Genomic DNA, 13,722 nt, shown 5'->3' with positions numbered 1-13,722 from the left:
AAGCTAAGCTCGGCCTTGTGCCAGCGGGTAAGATAATGTCAGCATGATATCATGCTGACACCAACCACTTTTTAAATTTTTTTTTTTTCCATGTTAGTCACGTGTAAGTGTAACACATGTGCAAAAATGATGAGTGGCTAACATCAACTACAAGGATGGGCTGCAGGCTGACTCAACTGTAGGGGTAAGCCCTGTTGCAGCATTCCAATAGCAGAGCCCCAACAGCTTGCAGACATGGCTTTGTGAGTGCCGTTGGATTTCTAACAGTAAAAAAATTTGAAAATGTTACCATTGGGAAACATGGCACGTTTTGGTGTATCTGATTCAGATCAGTTTGAAAATTAGAAATTTTTTTAGAGAACTGTTATTAGCACTCTAAAAATCTCATTCTACACTCCTCACAAGTGTATTTTTCTTTGCAAAATGAGATTTCTAGAGTGCAAATAACAATTTTTTTTTATATTGTTATTCTTTAAATACTCAACCATCTTCTTCATTTTCCTATCACAACTCAATATTCATTCTTACTACAATCTTCTATAATTGTTTTCTACTTTCCAAATCTTTCTTTTTTTTAACCAAAAAATGAGTGAAAGGGCAAATTGGTCGATCGGGAAAGACATTGTTTTGCTTGAGTGTTGGGTGCATGTTACTCATGACCTGATTATGAAAAATGAGATTACGGTGCAAGTGCTACAAATGTGGAAGAAGATTCATACACAATTTACCGAGCAGATTCAAGGCACATCTCAAATCAAGCAATCTTTATCACGTAGGTACAAAGCACCTACATAAAGAGTTGAAATCTTGGCGAGAAGCCTTCACAAAAGTAGAAGCAATTTATCTCAGCAACAAGAATCTAGCCAATGAGATAATAATATTTTGTTTTAATAAATTTCAAATGTAATTACTATATTATTATTTGGACCTTTAGGTAATTAAATGTAACAATTTTATGTAGTTCAATCTTCATAACAACAAATCCTTCAAAAAGCGCAGAAGTTGGAACGTTGTGAAGTATACTCCGAAATACAAAATTATGTCATAAGTTGAATGCCTTGGCACCACGCATTGAATGCCCTAGGTTATACACTACTGTGAACAATATTGTTTTAATATCGTACTAAGTTGTAATGCTATGCTTTTGCCTTGTATTTGAAATAAATTATTGAAATTATACAATCATTTTATTTTCATAGCTCAAGTTACAATGCAAGTACTATTCAGAGGGAACAATCATTATTTTTTTTTATTTTTTATTTTTTTGGTGAATGGTAATTTCTCTTGCTCTTACCCTTTCCAAACGGGGAGAGTTGCACGTAAGCAAGAGTGAACAGTCAGGGCAACATTTCAAATTGCTTATGGGAGTGTTAAAAGAACCCACTCCGAATGTCAGAAGATTCTCTAGCTCATAAAAGCATTTTATGGAGAAGTACTTTCCAAATGCTTTTCTAAGAAGCACTTTGATATTTAACAAAAATTCCAACGTGTTTATTCCAAAACCTGCCCAGATAGACCGTAAGAGATGGATTTTTGGAGGAAATCTAGAATAAAAAGGTGCAAGAACCTCCACAAAAGAGTAATATAAAAATCAAAGAAAGTAATTCTGGGAATAAATCCAGGAGGCTTCATATGGTCAAAATTCACCTAAACTAACCATGCTGCCAAATCAAAGTCAAGAAAATTGGAATTTGATTCCCATTCCATTTGAGTGCTTCAAAGAGAAAAAGGGCTTCTCCCATCTTACCTGGAACAAAATCTTTCGGCATAATTCGCCCCCTGTGGCAGCCAGAAATCGTGTAATCCCTTTCACTTAGATCCACACAAGGATGGAACAATATCAGCAGAACAAGTATGACCGAGATCCAAAATATTCAATGAATTGCTAGAAAAAGAGTCAGACAATTTATTATGGTGATTGATGGAATAGCAAGCCAATACCTCGCAAAACAATTGAGTCATGGACTCGATACCATGAAAACATGAACACAAATGTCTTAAAAGGCTGCTCATAATTCTCCACAAACATCTACAAGGAATAATTCGCATTCCAGAAGATTTAGATATCCAACCTCCATGGGTACTTCTTTCACCAGATGGTCCTAAAGAAACTCAGTAATCTTTCTTTCCAAAGTTCTTGCACCAGAGTTGTGAAGGAATTGGGCGAACAGGATTATGCGGCCGTTGCTGCAATAAATATATAAGTCCTCTTAGAACTAATCATGACCATAGTTATGCAAATTTCAGTCATTCGGCCATACAAAGGGAGTGGCACAAATCAATTCAAGAAGAACAGCATCTAATCCCACCAGAACTGTTTGCCTTTTTAAACAAGTAATTAAAAAAATTTCAGCTCATGCTCATGCATGGTCAAGGAATATTTTTAGAATAGTAGCAATATTAATGAATATTAAGCATAAGGAGCATCTGAAAGAAATAATATAACAAAGACAACTTTTTGCAAATACAAAGGAACTAAAAAAGCTAACAGACAAGTAACTTCCTTTAGTTGCACAAAGTTTCATGACATATAAAAAGTATGACATGGCTAACTGACTAACAAATAATTCCTTCAATCCCGCTATATCTGAGGCACTAAAAATCTGTATGCAAACATGGATACATCTTATCACACTTCAAAAAGGCCATGTATCAGCATAATCCTTAGCCTAAGGGCTTCAGCTAGAATGCACCATTTATTATTGACTAGCAGTCTAAAGCACCACATAAGGTTTACTCCCATGACAAGGAAACTTGCACTTTAGCCTAATTTTCACTAGCTTAAAGTATCAAACAAGCCGCGTAATTACTATTAGCAAGGTTCTGTATTTGAGTTTTCAACAGTTTAGCATACTAACCAAGCATAATGACCCCAAAATTGTCACATGTAAACTTCCAAATATGCAGAGAGTTTTTTCAGAAACAAAAAAGAAAAGAGGATAAACCGCAACACCAGTACATCAATTAGAGGCATTTAATAACCAAAAAAATTAACCGGGCACATAGTTATGAACATATGCAAGAAGCAAGATAATTTATCTAAGTCACAACACCAGTACAGAAATTTTGCTGTTCCTGAACGAAGGTAATCAATGAAACTCAAGGCTTCTTATGAAAAATAGAAAGGAAGAAACTAAACTATTCTTCTGGCCAATTGTCTGGAAAAAATAAAATAAAATAAACTTAGGGTGCGTTTGTTGCACCAGACTATCTTGGACTAGATTAGCACCAGGGACTAAGTTGGACTAGCTTGGCATGGACTAAGTAGTACTAGAATTGTGAATCGTTTGTTGTAGTGCTGGACTAGGTAGGAGTAGATTTTTATTTTTAATTATAAGAACTTCCACTTTCTTGTCATAAAAACTAGAATACACTTTATTAAATAAAATAAAAATAATTAATTAATTAAATAAAAAAAACAAAGCCAAAAATCAGATCTTATGCCAAATACCAAAGAGTCAAAATCTTGAATTTTCTATCTTTCCCATCAAAGAGTTGAGTTGCAGCAATATACAAGGCCAAATTGACAAATAATTGCAGTGAAAAAAAACTAAAAAAATGCAGAGACAGTGCTACATCCCATAAAAAAACAAAAGTGATGGGAGAGGTTGCAGAAGAAGAAGAAGAAACTTAGAAAGGATGGAGCAGTTTTCTTGACAGATTTGATCAGAAAAAAATTGTTCAGGCGTGTTAAAAATGGTGGGGTGGGGGAAACCAAATTGGGAGTGGGTATTGGAGGCCTTGATGTGTTGTGGGCTGAAGCATTGGGAATTGAAGCTTGCAAGAGCTTGGCATCCATGGCGGTCACGACGACAACCAAAGCAAATAGTCGACACAACGCCCGTTTCCTCCCAACGATCTGCAAATCCACCACGAATCCCATCTAAGATTCAAAAACAACAAAGCCCAGAACTCGCAGGGGGCGAAGCAGGGAGGAGGAAGAAGCCAGTTTTGAAAATGGATGTCTAAGTGGGGAAGAAGAAGCAAATGCGAGGGGCGAAGCAGAAGCGAAGCAGAGAACCAGAGATGGTCTTAGCAAGTCCCGTGGTCTAAGGAGGGTCTCGCTAAGAACTTCTAGCAAGGCCTCTAGTCCAAGCGAGTCCCCTTTAGTCTCATTTAAGTTAGTCCAAGCACGGACCAAACATGGGACTACATTAGTATGTAGTCCAGTCCAGTCCCACTTAGTAAGCCCAAACAAACACACCCTTAGGGCTTAAACATTTTTTTTTTCTTTTTCCACATACAGAGGCTTAAACATCTTACGGTTCATTAAAAAGGAAAATCATTTCTAGTATAAGGGTATCTCACACTAGGCTTGTTAATAGAGCATACTTATGTAGAAAATCATTAAGGGAAACCTGAGAACAAATAGACCAGACCAGCTTCAAGTTACAAAACCTCATATCTTCAAACAAAAAATGTTCCAAAAAACATTTCACTGCAAAGCCAACTTAAGTAAAGAGAAAACTAGTTAATCCTTTTAAGCGGATCTTAATCCAATTCTCTAAATTATCTCAAACGCTAGGTTTCATGGGTTTTCCTTCATGTTTGAGCATCGTCAATTTCTGAATCCTTCATCACAACCTCTACCAGCATCTTCTAAATCATTCAAAACTCTCTTCTCATAACAATCTGTATCTAAGACACAGTTGTAGTATTGTACCAAACTCACAGTTGCTACGAATATTTCAATTGACCTAATCCCTGGTTATTAGCCCTTACTTAACCTAAATTTACTGTTTTCTCAACATTTTAAACCAAGGGCCTCCCACCCACAAGTTAACAAACCTACAGTCCCAGATCACAAAGGTGATCGTCGACCCTGAATAGAATCAGTAATAACCAAAATCTGAAACACGTTGTATATAATCCACTATAACCAAGCAACAACAACAACAAAACCTTATCCCACTAAGTGGGGTCAGCCATAGGAATCCTAGAACGCCACTGCGGTCGGTTTTGTGCCATGTCTTCAATATAATCCACTATAACCATGGAAAAAAACAGCTGAGAGTTTCACCAAGTATATCTGAAAGGTATGCTTAATTTCACAAAGTGAAAATCTAAACCTCAACTAAATCCAAACAATTCATGAGAACCTCAGTTCAGTCAAGCTTATAGTGCATTCTGATCCTAACAATTTTACAAACCAAGCTCCAAAACTCTACCTTCTTAAATATTCTCGGGAACCAAACGGAAGTCTAACAAAATGAATACCAACAAAATAACAGAAACATAAAGCGATGAATGAGGTGATTGAGAAAGACCTCGAGCTCGGCAGATTTCATGGCGATAGGAATGCAGACAAGGAAGATGCCAGCCATGGCAATGGCGGTGTTGCGCTTCCAGTGCTTGGGCCTACAGTATGGCCCACCACTCATGCTCCACACCTTGGCCCTGAAGTCGCCTCCGTGGGCCCCATCTCCGTGTGCGTGCTCACCTCCTCCCATGCTCGATCACAGATACTCTCGCGTCTCACTTTCTCTGTTGCGCAATTACAGGAAAATGGATCAGATACGAAACAATTGAAACCCTAATCAGATCAAATACACAAATATATATGTATATATATAGGTTGTGTGTGCGAATGGAAGGATTGGGGGGTTTTGGTTGAAAGTGAACGAACCAGAGTGAAGGGGTTGTGAAGTTTGATTCAGGCGAAGAAGATGACAGAGGGCTGTGTTCGGCAGCTCAGTCTGAGTGTTATTGGTCGTCATTTCGAACTATGGATTGGAAGTTACAAAGTTTCGGGTTGGCCCAAATGTTTTGATGGGTTAGAAGCCTATCGACCGTATTTCTAAGTAAAAAAAAGTTTAAATATCATAACCTCATTCTAACTAATACCCTTTTTGTGATAAAACCCTACACCTAACGACCAAATTGGGGACAACATCGGTGTTGTTGCAAGTGGTCATTTGGCTCGTCTCTCAGATAATTTGACCACAAATTGATATGTTTCGTGTTTATTTTCCTCGAATACTTATAACTCTAAGGTAAGAGAAACAACTTGTGTCACTTCCGCATGACATCCTATGGCAATGAAATAAAATGTGTGTAAATTTTTGTTCACATATCCTTATTTCATATGCACGGGGGCACCGCTATGGCCATGTACCCGGTCCATGTAAGTCCTTTTCATAAGGTGGAGGCTTTCGAACTTGAGACCTCTTTGACTAAGCAGTCTAACTGAGACATTATTGTCGAGTTTCTGACCAAAACATTAGACATTCCATCCCCCAAGAGAAGTGCTTTGTCGTGCTCAGTCAGTGATCGCAAACTCACCGACATTCTGTCTTTAGTTGACCCCAAGAAGCGATGAACATTGAGAAGAAAAGTAACATTAGTTATATTTCGTTTCATCGACCACGTATCTTGGGAGCTAGAAATTCAGAAGTAGCAAATTTGTTACAATAAATTGGTAGTATAACATCTCAAGTTTCTTGGGTTGAATAATAGTTGCTCTCTCAACAATTTGAACAGCATTTCTTTTCCAAACAAGTATGGCAGAAAGGGATGAGTATTCCTGGTGCTACAACTAGGAAGCAAATTACAGTACTTCAGGCCATCAAGACGACTTAGCCTCAGTTTCAAGCGTCAATCTGACACCGTCTCTAAATGAAGTTGGAGCAATACCAAGTGTCCGAACCAGCTTAGCAATATCCATGGATATGTCCGCAGGAGACATTACTCCACGATCGACCTGAAATTTCAAATGCAATACACCGCTATCCTGTAAGTTTGCAGAAAGAGGAGAAGGCAAATGGCTGGACAATATAATTGTGTGTTTTTAATGTTATCGGAGTTGTCAACACAAGGCAATGTGGAAATCAAGTCATCAGAATGCAACTTGAAACTGATGGGCCATATATTTGTTATTCAGAAAGTGATCTAATAAACACGCTGATCACTATGTAACTCACACATAGCAAAAACAACAAATGGTATAAGGTCTACGTACTGATGATGCAGACACTGATTTGATTAATGAGGGGTTGTATCCTCTAACATCGGCAACAATCTCAGCCATTTGAAGGCGGGATACCCTATCTGGTCCACCGACATTTAGTAGCACCTTTGTTTGCTTACTTTCTGCAGATTTACCACACATACCACAACCATGGAGACATAAGTAAAAGTCCCAGAGAGAATAGAGAGTAAAAACACCATAGAAACATCTTATAGGTCCACAAATTCTGTCAGTTCAACAAGTATGAAAGCATGAAAGTTAGGAACTTCATACCATATATCCATCTCTTGGACAAAGCTAATATGACAGATACAACATCTTTTACATACACAGGACACCGGAACTCGTCATGGAAAAACTCGCTCATCTTTCCTTTGGAGAGGACACCATCTATCCACTACATTCACATGCAAATCATTGATTAGACTCGAACATAACCTATCAATTGCATTTATTACGTTGTCCTTATCATCTTTATATTAATTTGTATTCTCTGGTTGGAATTTATTAGGTAGGCGGGCTCGTAAACTAAACCAACAAACTAGCAAAAATTCAACCTAAGGAATGTCTTCTATGTACCTGCCTACCTGGATTGGAAGAGATTTTGGAACCGGTGAGATTGTCTGTGGCCCAAAGATGATGCTGCTTCTCAAAATTGCAAAGTTTGAGCATTTTTCAGATATGAACTGCTCTGCTGCCACTTTTGATTTCCCATATACATTTACAGGAGCAGTTTCATCATCTTCCTTGTAAAAGGACTTCACCCCTTCATAAACTGAGAGAAAATCACATAATTCATGAATCACGATCTAGGAATAGATGACTCATATGAGCATAAAATAATAATACAAGGATAAGTGGCTCAATTAGAAAAATTAATGTCTTAAATGTGGATGCATCCATGCTGAAATAACAAAGAGAAATACCAGATCGTGAATCAAATGCTGAAAAAGTCCCGCATGTTAAAAGTTCTCGTACTGAAATAAGTCGTTCAGGTCATTAAGCCTAACTCATAGAATAGAAAGTGGATGAAAACCGCCATAATTAAAAGGTTCTTCCATTCAGGGATTAATTTATGAGATGAACAACTTCAGATACCAAAGATTCCTTTTGCAAAGCATAAGGAGGCTGAGAAAGTCAACCCTTAAAAATGATAATCATCTGACACGGATACTCATGATCCTCAATATGCAGGACCTATTTCTTCACTTGGGGACATTTGAACATCGATTTTAAACAATGAAGTTTTTGTAAATACAACAATTCATCAAAAGTAACCCCTCCCCCCTTTTTGTTCTCCATCTAGTGTAGACGAAGTGCACACTTGAATACAAGTCCTAAAGTATACATATGGTGCATGCTTTAACGCAACAATATCTATCCTAATTTTGTAGACATTGTCTGCCTCAACTGGCAAACCACAAGAATCTCAGAATAGTACATTTTCACGACTGGGGAAAATCAAAGTGTCGTTTAGATTTTTATGAATGCTCTTAAAAAAGAAGTTGTGTTGGCAGCAGTGGAGACTACTATCTGCTATTATTGTTCTTCCATTTCCATTTTCTTTTCTTATTTTTTCTCTTGTCTGGTTTTGTTGAGCCATTTTTACTCACAACAGCTTAAATAGATATGTATACTAATACGAATCTAACACTGAAACGGCTAAGAGGGACTTAACCTTGATCAGTTGACAAGTGGATCAGAAGAGAACTACTCTCTTCAAAGCTTGATAACCAGTTCACAAGAGAAGATGGAACATTCACAGACAAAGCAGCAGCAGGATCCATTTCACAGGCACGGGGTACGGATAATGCAGCGCAGTTTATGACCACATCAGGCTGCAAATTCAACCAATACCCTCCTCAGCATTTAAAGGTTCAATATTCGAGTTAAGTACTTGAAATCTAACTCATCTGTTCATTCAACAACTATACAAAAGCGTATATACAACGACGAGCTGTTTGATATTTTTAGACATTGTAAATTTCCCTAAACAACTAATGGCTTCCACATGGACAGCGTCCTAAGCAATTATCTCAAATATTCAAAGACCCCGTACGATAGCCAAGTAAATTTAGCAGCAAAAATGAAAAAACAGAGCAACCCACAACAGGAAAAAGCAAGAAAAACCCATTCAGCAAAGCACATTGCATTTTAGCTGAAAAAAAAAAGAAACCCAGTTTACCAAAATTAATATTCCATAAAACCCACTACTCCAAATTGCAGATTCCACTTGAAAACCACAGATCAAAATCAGCATAATTAAGTAAAATTAAATTAACTAATTAGTATTTACAGAAGTGGAGTAGTGGGACGAGAACTGACCCGGCCAAACGTCTGAGAAATGGCTTGAAATCCATGACCGGTCTTCAAGTCGACTTGGAAAGGCAGCAAATGTGGAAATGCGTCGAGCAACGCCTGGGGAGGAGGATTGGAGTGGTGGGTAAAGGCCAGATCGAAGGGAGTGGTTGATGTGATCCCTTTCCCTTCAATCTGGGAGAACCCTTGCAGTAGATGCTGGCCCAAGTAACCTGTTCCCCCAACTACCAGAACTCTCTTCTTACTCGTCATGAAATCCCACTTTCTCTCTCGGTGTGGAAATTGGAAATGGTGGCGATTTGGGTTTTGGAGGGAGTGGTGGCGGGTACGTGTTCTTGGGTTGGAACTTGGAAGGTGGTACTTGTACGGTTTATGAGGAAATTTCGGCTGTCGATTGTCACTTGTTTGAAAGAAGCATAGTTTCCTCTGTTTTCTTCGTGTGTTTGATTAATTGATTTTAAAGCCGAAGAAAATGAAGTTTGAGGTGTGGGAAGAGCCGATTGCTTAAAATGAATCACAGTAGTATATTGTCGCGATTCATTTTAAGTTCGTGATGGTGAGATTCAACATTCATTGTTTTCTAGTAGATGATTTTCGAACATTTATTTTCTTATATGTACATTCTTTTTCTTTTTCTTCTGAACGGAGATATTGTTAGATTAGTTATTGTTGAAGTTCGAACACACGCTATCATATAAAGACTCAATTCAAACTTAGAAATAAATAAGGATCTGCACCGTTAAAAAAAAAAATAGCAATGTGAGCTAAGTTTTATGCCATTTGCCTAAGCAATGTCAATATGCTCACATGTACATGTATCTTGACCGATTAACAAAATTTCTAAACAATGGCATGTATCCTAAAGAGATTCTTCCATTTGAACTTCTCTCCAATCCATACTAGATGACAACAACTTCTCTTTTATGTCTTTTCTTTTTAACGAACGATATCATTTATACTAAGAGAGTGAGGGAGTGAGCTAAGTTTTACAATGAACTTGCCATAATAATATAATTTAACTTCGCATTTAGCGAGAATCGAATATAAGACATTTTACTTATAGTGAAGAGAAATATTACTCAACCGCAGTACTAAGCGGCTCTTTCATGTCTTCTTTAATCTTTCTAGTGTGTTTATTTATTATTATTTTTTTAGAACCTACATTTTTCTTGTGAGAAGTGTAAAATGAGATTTTTAAGTGCTAATAATTGTTTTCTTCTTTTAACGTTAATAATTTTACTTAATAAATTAATTTGTAGCCAAAAGAAGGAAACGAAATAGTGATGGTGAGAGAAAAATGTGAGATAATGGAGAGTTCTAATAGTCAGGTTGGGTCTGGAAGTCATGAGGAAGAAGAAGAGTCAAGGAACCAACAAGAAAAACAACAACCTCTACTTCCCAATAAGAAATGCTTTCATTCACACATCCAAGAAGGGTCGACCATGAGAAATTGGGGGCCCTATGCGAGCCTTCGAAGTGGGACCCTAAAGTTCTTTGACATCCTACCCATTGTACATTTATATGTATATAAAAAAAAATTCGTTAAATACATGAAAAAGTTTATTTTTGCATAAATCATTAGAATTAATATCAAAATAAGAAATATATGCAAACATTACTTAAATATTGCATTTCTCGAATTTTTAGACATAAATGTACTAATTAAGTTTACATAATCTAACTTTTCAACCAATTCTTCTTCAACTAACAGAATAACTAACCCATGTAATCTTTCTTGTGACATAGTTAATTGAAGATACGATTTGATCAACTTTAATTTTGAGAAACTTCTTTTTGCAAAGACAACTGTAACTGGTATAGTTAACAAAATACGATAAGCAACCCATGCATATTGAAAACAACCATCCATTTGTCTAAGATATTTCAACCCTTCCATTGCCTGATTTATTTCCTTCGGTAAAGTTTCTCTCAAGATTCTTAGCTCTAGAAATATTTTTTTCCCATCAATATTAGAATGCTCATCATGTTTCAGAAATCCTTCAAGATTGATACAAAAACTCTTCAAGCTATCATTGTCTGCATCTTTTAACTTCTTTAAATTAAACAAAAGCCTAAAAGTTTCTTCGTATTTTTGAAATTGTTGAAATCTAATATCAAATGAAGTACAAGCTTGATCAACTATATAAATGAAGAAATCAACTTTAAAACCTTCAATAGTTGATTGTTTTACCGCTTTACTATCACTCTCTTCAAACTGTTTATTTCTTCGAATAATGTGTTTCTCACAAAAAATAGGTACATTCCTTATCTCTCTTAGCATTTTCTTAGCTTCAGTCATTGCCTTCTCAAATCCAATTTCTTTGTACTGATCAAGAATGGATATAAGTCATTTCAATTGATCAGTAGCAATATCAATATGCATGCCTTCTTTTTGAAGAGTTTTGCTAACAATATTAATAACAAACAATAATTCATACCTTCTCCAGCTCATGAATTGCTAGAGATTCGACTTCACTCTTTGACTTAATATCTTCACTAGTATTTGCCAAGTGAATTAAAGCATCTCTTATATGTTGAGCGCTTTCTCTTATGGGTTTAACACTTTCAATATGATTTTCCCAACGAGTTTGTGACAACGGTTTGAAGGTGTGACTTCCTTGCACATGATCTGTAAAAACTTTTCATGGCTTTGTAAAGGTTGTGAACAATATATACATACGTTGCACCACTAAAAAAAAGATATAGTTTTAGGACAATAGTTGATTATATCACCAAGTGAAAGATTACTGCTATGGCAGCCACATGGAGTGTAGAATGCTATAGGATTTATTTCAAGTACTCTACTTTGCACGCCTTTATTTTTCCCTTTCATATTTGAACCATTGTCATAACCTTGTCCCCTTATGTCATCAACATCAAGTTTAAGAGTGCTCAATGCACCAAAAAACACATCAAAAAGTGCAAGATGAATTTGATCTTCAAGACTTTATTTGGAGTGCAATCAAGTATTACTAAAAACTACTTTGTTTCTTTGATTCTTGTTATGATCTCACTTGCCAACAATTGTATCAATTCATTTGAATCTTGTGACCAATATAATGGTAATAAGTCTCATGTGTGGATCAATACGCCAAATGCGCTTTTGCATTGTAGGATCAAATTCAACAATCATTTCAATCACATTTACGAAAATTTCGTTATTCTTTTCATATAGCTTCTCATTGTCTCCATGAAATGCCAAAGTAATTCTTGCAAGTTTTTTCACAACAACAATCATCCTCCATAACATTTTCATCAATTGTATTACATTTTTGCAATCTTCTTTCCAATTCAATCCATTCACTCATGTAGTGAATGTGTTTCTTGCTAGTTACATGAGTTGTAAGCATGTGACCAATATTCTTCCAATCTTTGAAACCCTCATTATCGAAGTAAGTCTTGATTTCAATTTGCTTGAATAACTTACAACAAAAACAAAATAGTCTATCCAAAGACATAAGTATACTAGTCATTTCTTATCTTGCGTCTCCCCATTGGGCAATTTTCTAATGTAATATACAAAAGAAAGATACCTATCTGAAATATCTTTTGAGAATGTGACATCATCAACTCTTTTTAGGAACTCTTTCCACTTAACGTGTTTCTAAGATTTTCACCAATCTTATCCCAATTATCTGGATCATCAATATTCAAAGGAAAGACAATTTCATTATCTTTACCATTCTCATTAGCGTGTTCAAGTTCTTCAATGTCAATCTCAACCAGTGATTCATCTTCTTGCTTTTCGTTACCATATTTAGATATAGGCTCATGTCGCTATTCTTGCTCTTAGTTATTAGTCTCAATCATGAATTCATCTTGTTCCTTATTACTGTCATGATTCTCTTATTCCTCATTCACTAAACTGTCATCTTGTTTCTTGAAATACTTGCTAAGAGATCCAATGCTTCATCATTTTCCTTATCTTTTTATTTTTTTATTTTTTTTTGAGACCTAGATAAATACTTTCTGTCTCTGTTAGGTAGGCTTACTATTTCTAATAGGGGGCATAATAACTGACTCTTTTTTAATCAGGAAATCACAATGCCACAATAAACATATAACTCAATATTCTGCAAACAACAAATTCATAGATAACCAAACTAAAATTTCAAATTCTACACATTATCCAACACAAAAGTCTGATACAAATGACACAACACAAAACAAGACACATAAAAGATAAGGTAAAATCAAACATCGAAACTTTGAACTATCTTGAACCAAAACTAGTTGGAAAGCAAAAGTAACCATCTTGTTGAGTGCATCCTTAAGATCCAATCATCTTCAAGGGATTTAACCCATTTGTTAAGTGCATCGACAATTGTGTATTTTATAACTGTAATATAGACATTGGACAAGTGATATTTTGATTTCGAATAAACAATACACATTAAAACAAACAATTCAAAATTTTTAATTATATTAACATACAC

General features: G+C 36.0%; 2 protein-coding genes across 2 annotated transcripts; both read right to left on the bottom strand.

The window, feature by feature from the left end:
- Positions 1-1,882: 1,882 nt before the first annotated feature.
- On the bottom strand, positions 1,883-5,750 carry LOC137734119 (uncharacterized). The gene is made up of 3 exons (XM_068473405.1): positions 5,627-5,750; positions 5,268-5,484; positions 1,883-2,187 (listed from the first exon to the last, which is right to left on the bottom strand). The coding sequence occupies exons 2-3, from the start codon at positions 5,448-5,450 to the stop codon at positions 2,113-2,115; spliced, it is 258 nt and encodes an 85-aa protein (XP_068329506.1). The 5' UTR covers positions 5,451-5,484; positions 5,627-5,750; the 3' UTR covers positions 1,883-2,112.
- Positions 5,751-6,419: 669 nt separating this feature from the next.
- LOC137735341 (uncharacterized) lies at positions 6,420-9,729 on the bottom strand. Its single transcript, XM_068474763.1, has 6 exons — positions 9,293-9,729; positions 8,646-8,805; positions 7,555-7,742; positions 7,241-7,364; positions 6,959-7,089; positions 6,420-6,700 (listed from the first exon to the last, which is right to left on the bottom strand). Exons 1-6 carry the CDS (start codon positions 9,536-9,538, stop codon positions 6,566-6,568), a joined length of 984 nt encoding a protein of 327 aa, XP_068330864.1. The 5' UTR covers positions 9,539-9,729; the 3' UTR covers positions 6,420-6,565.
- Positions 9,730-13,722: the final 3,993 nt, after the last annotated feature.

The sequence above is a fragment of the Pyrus communis genome, chromosome 5 (assembly GCF_963583255.1).
Source record: "Pyrus communis chromosome 5, drPyrComm1.1, whole genome shotgun sequence".
Classification (NCBI taxonomy): domain Eukaryota; kingdom Viridiplantae; phylum Streptophyta; class Magnoliopsida; order Rosales; family Rosaceae; genus Pyrus; species Pyrus communis.
Note: the sequence above shows the minus strand (reverse complement) of the source record. Positions and strands in the feature narration are given on the sequence as shown.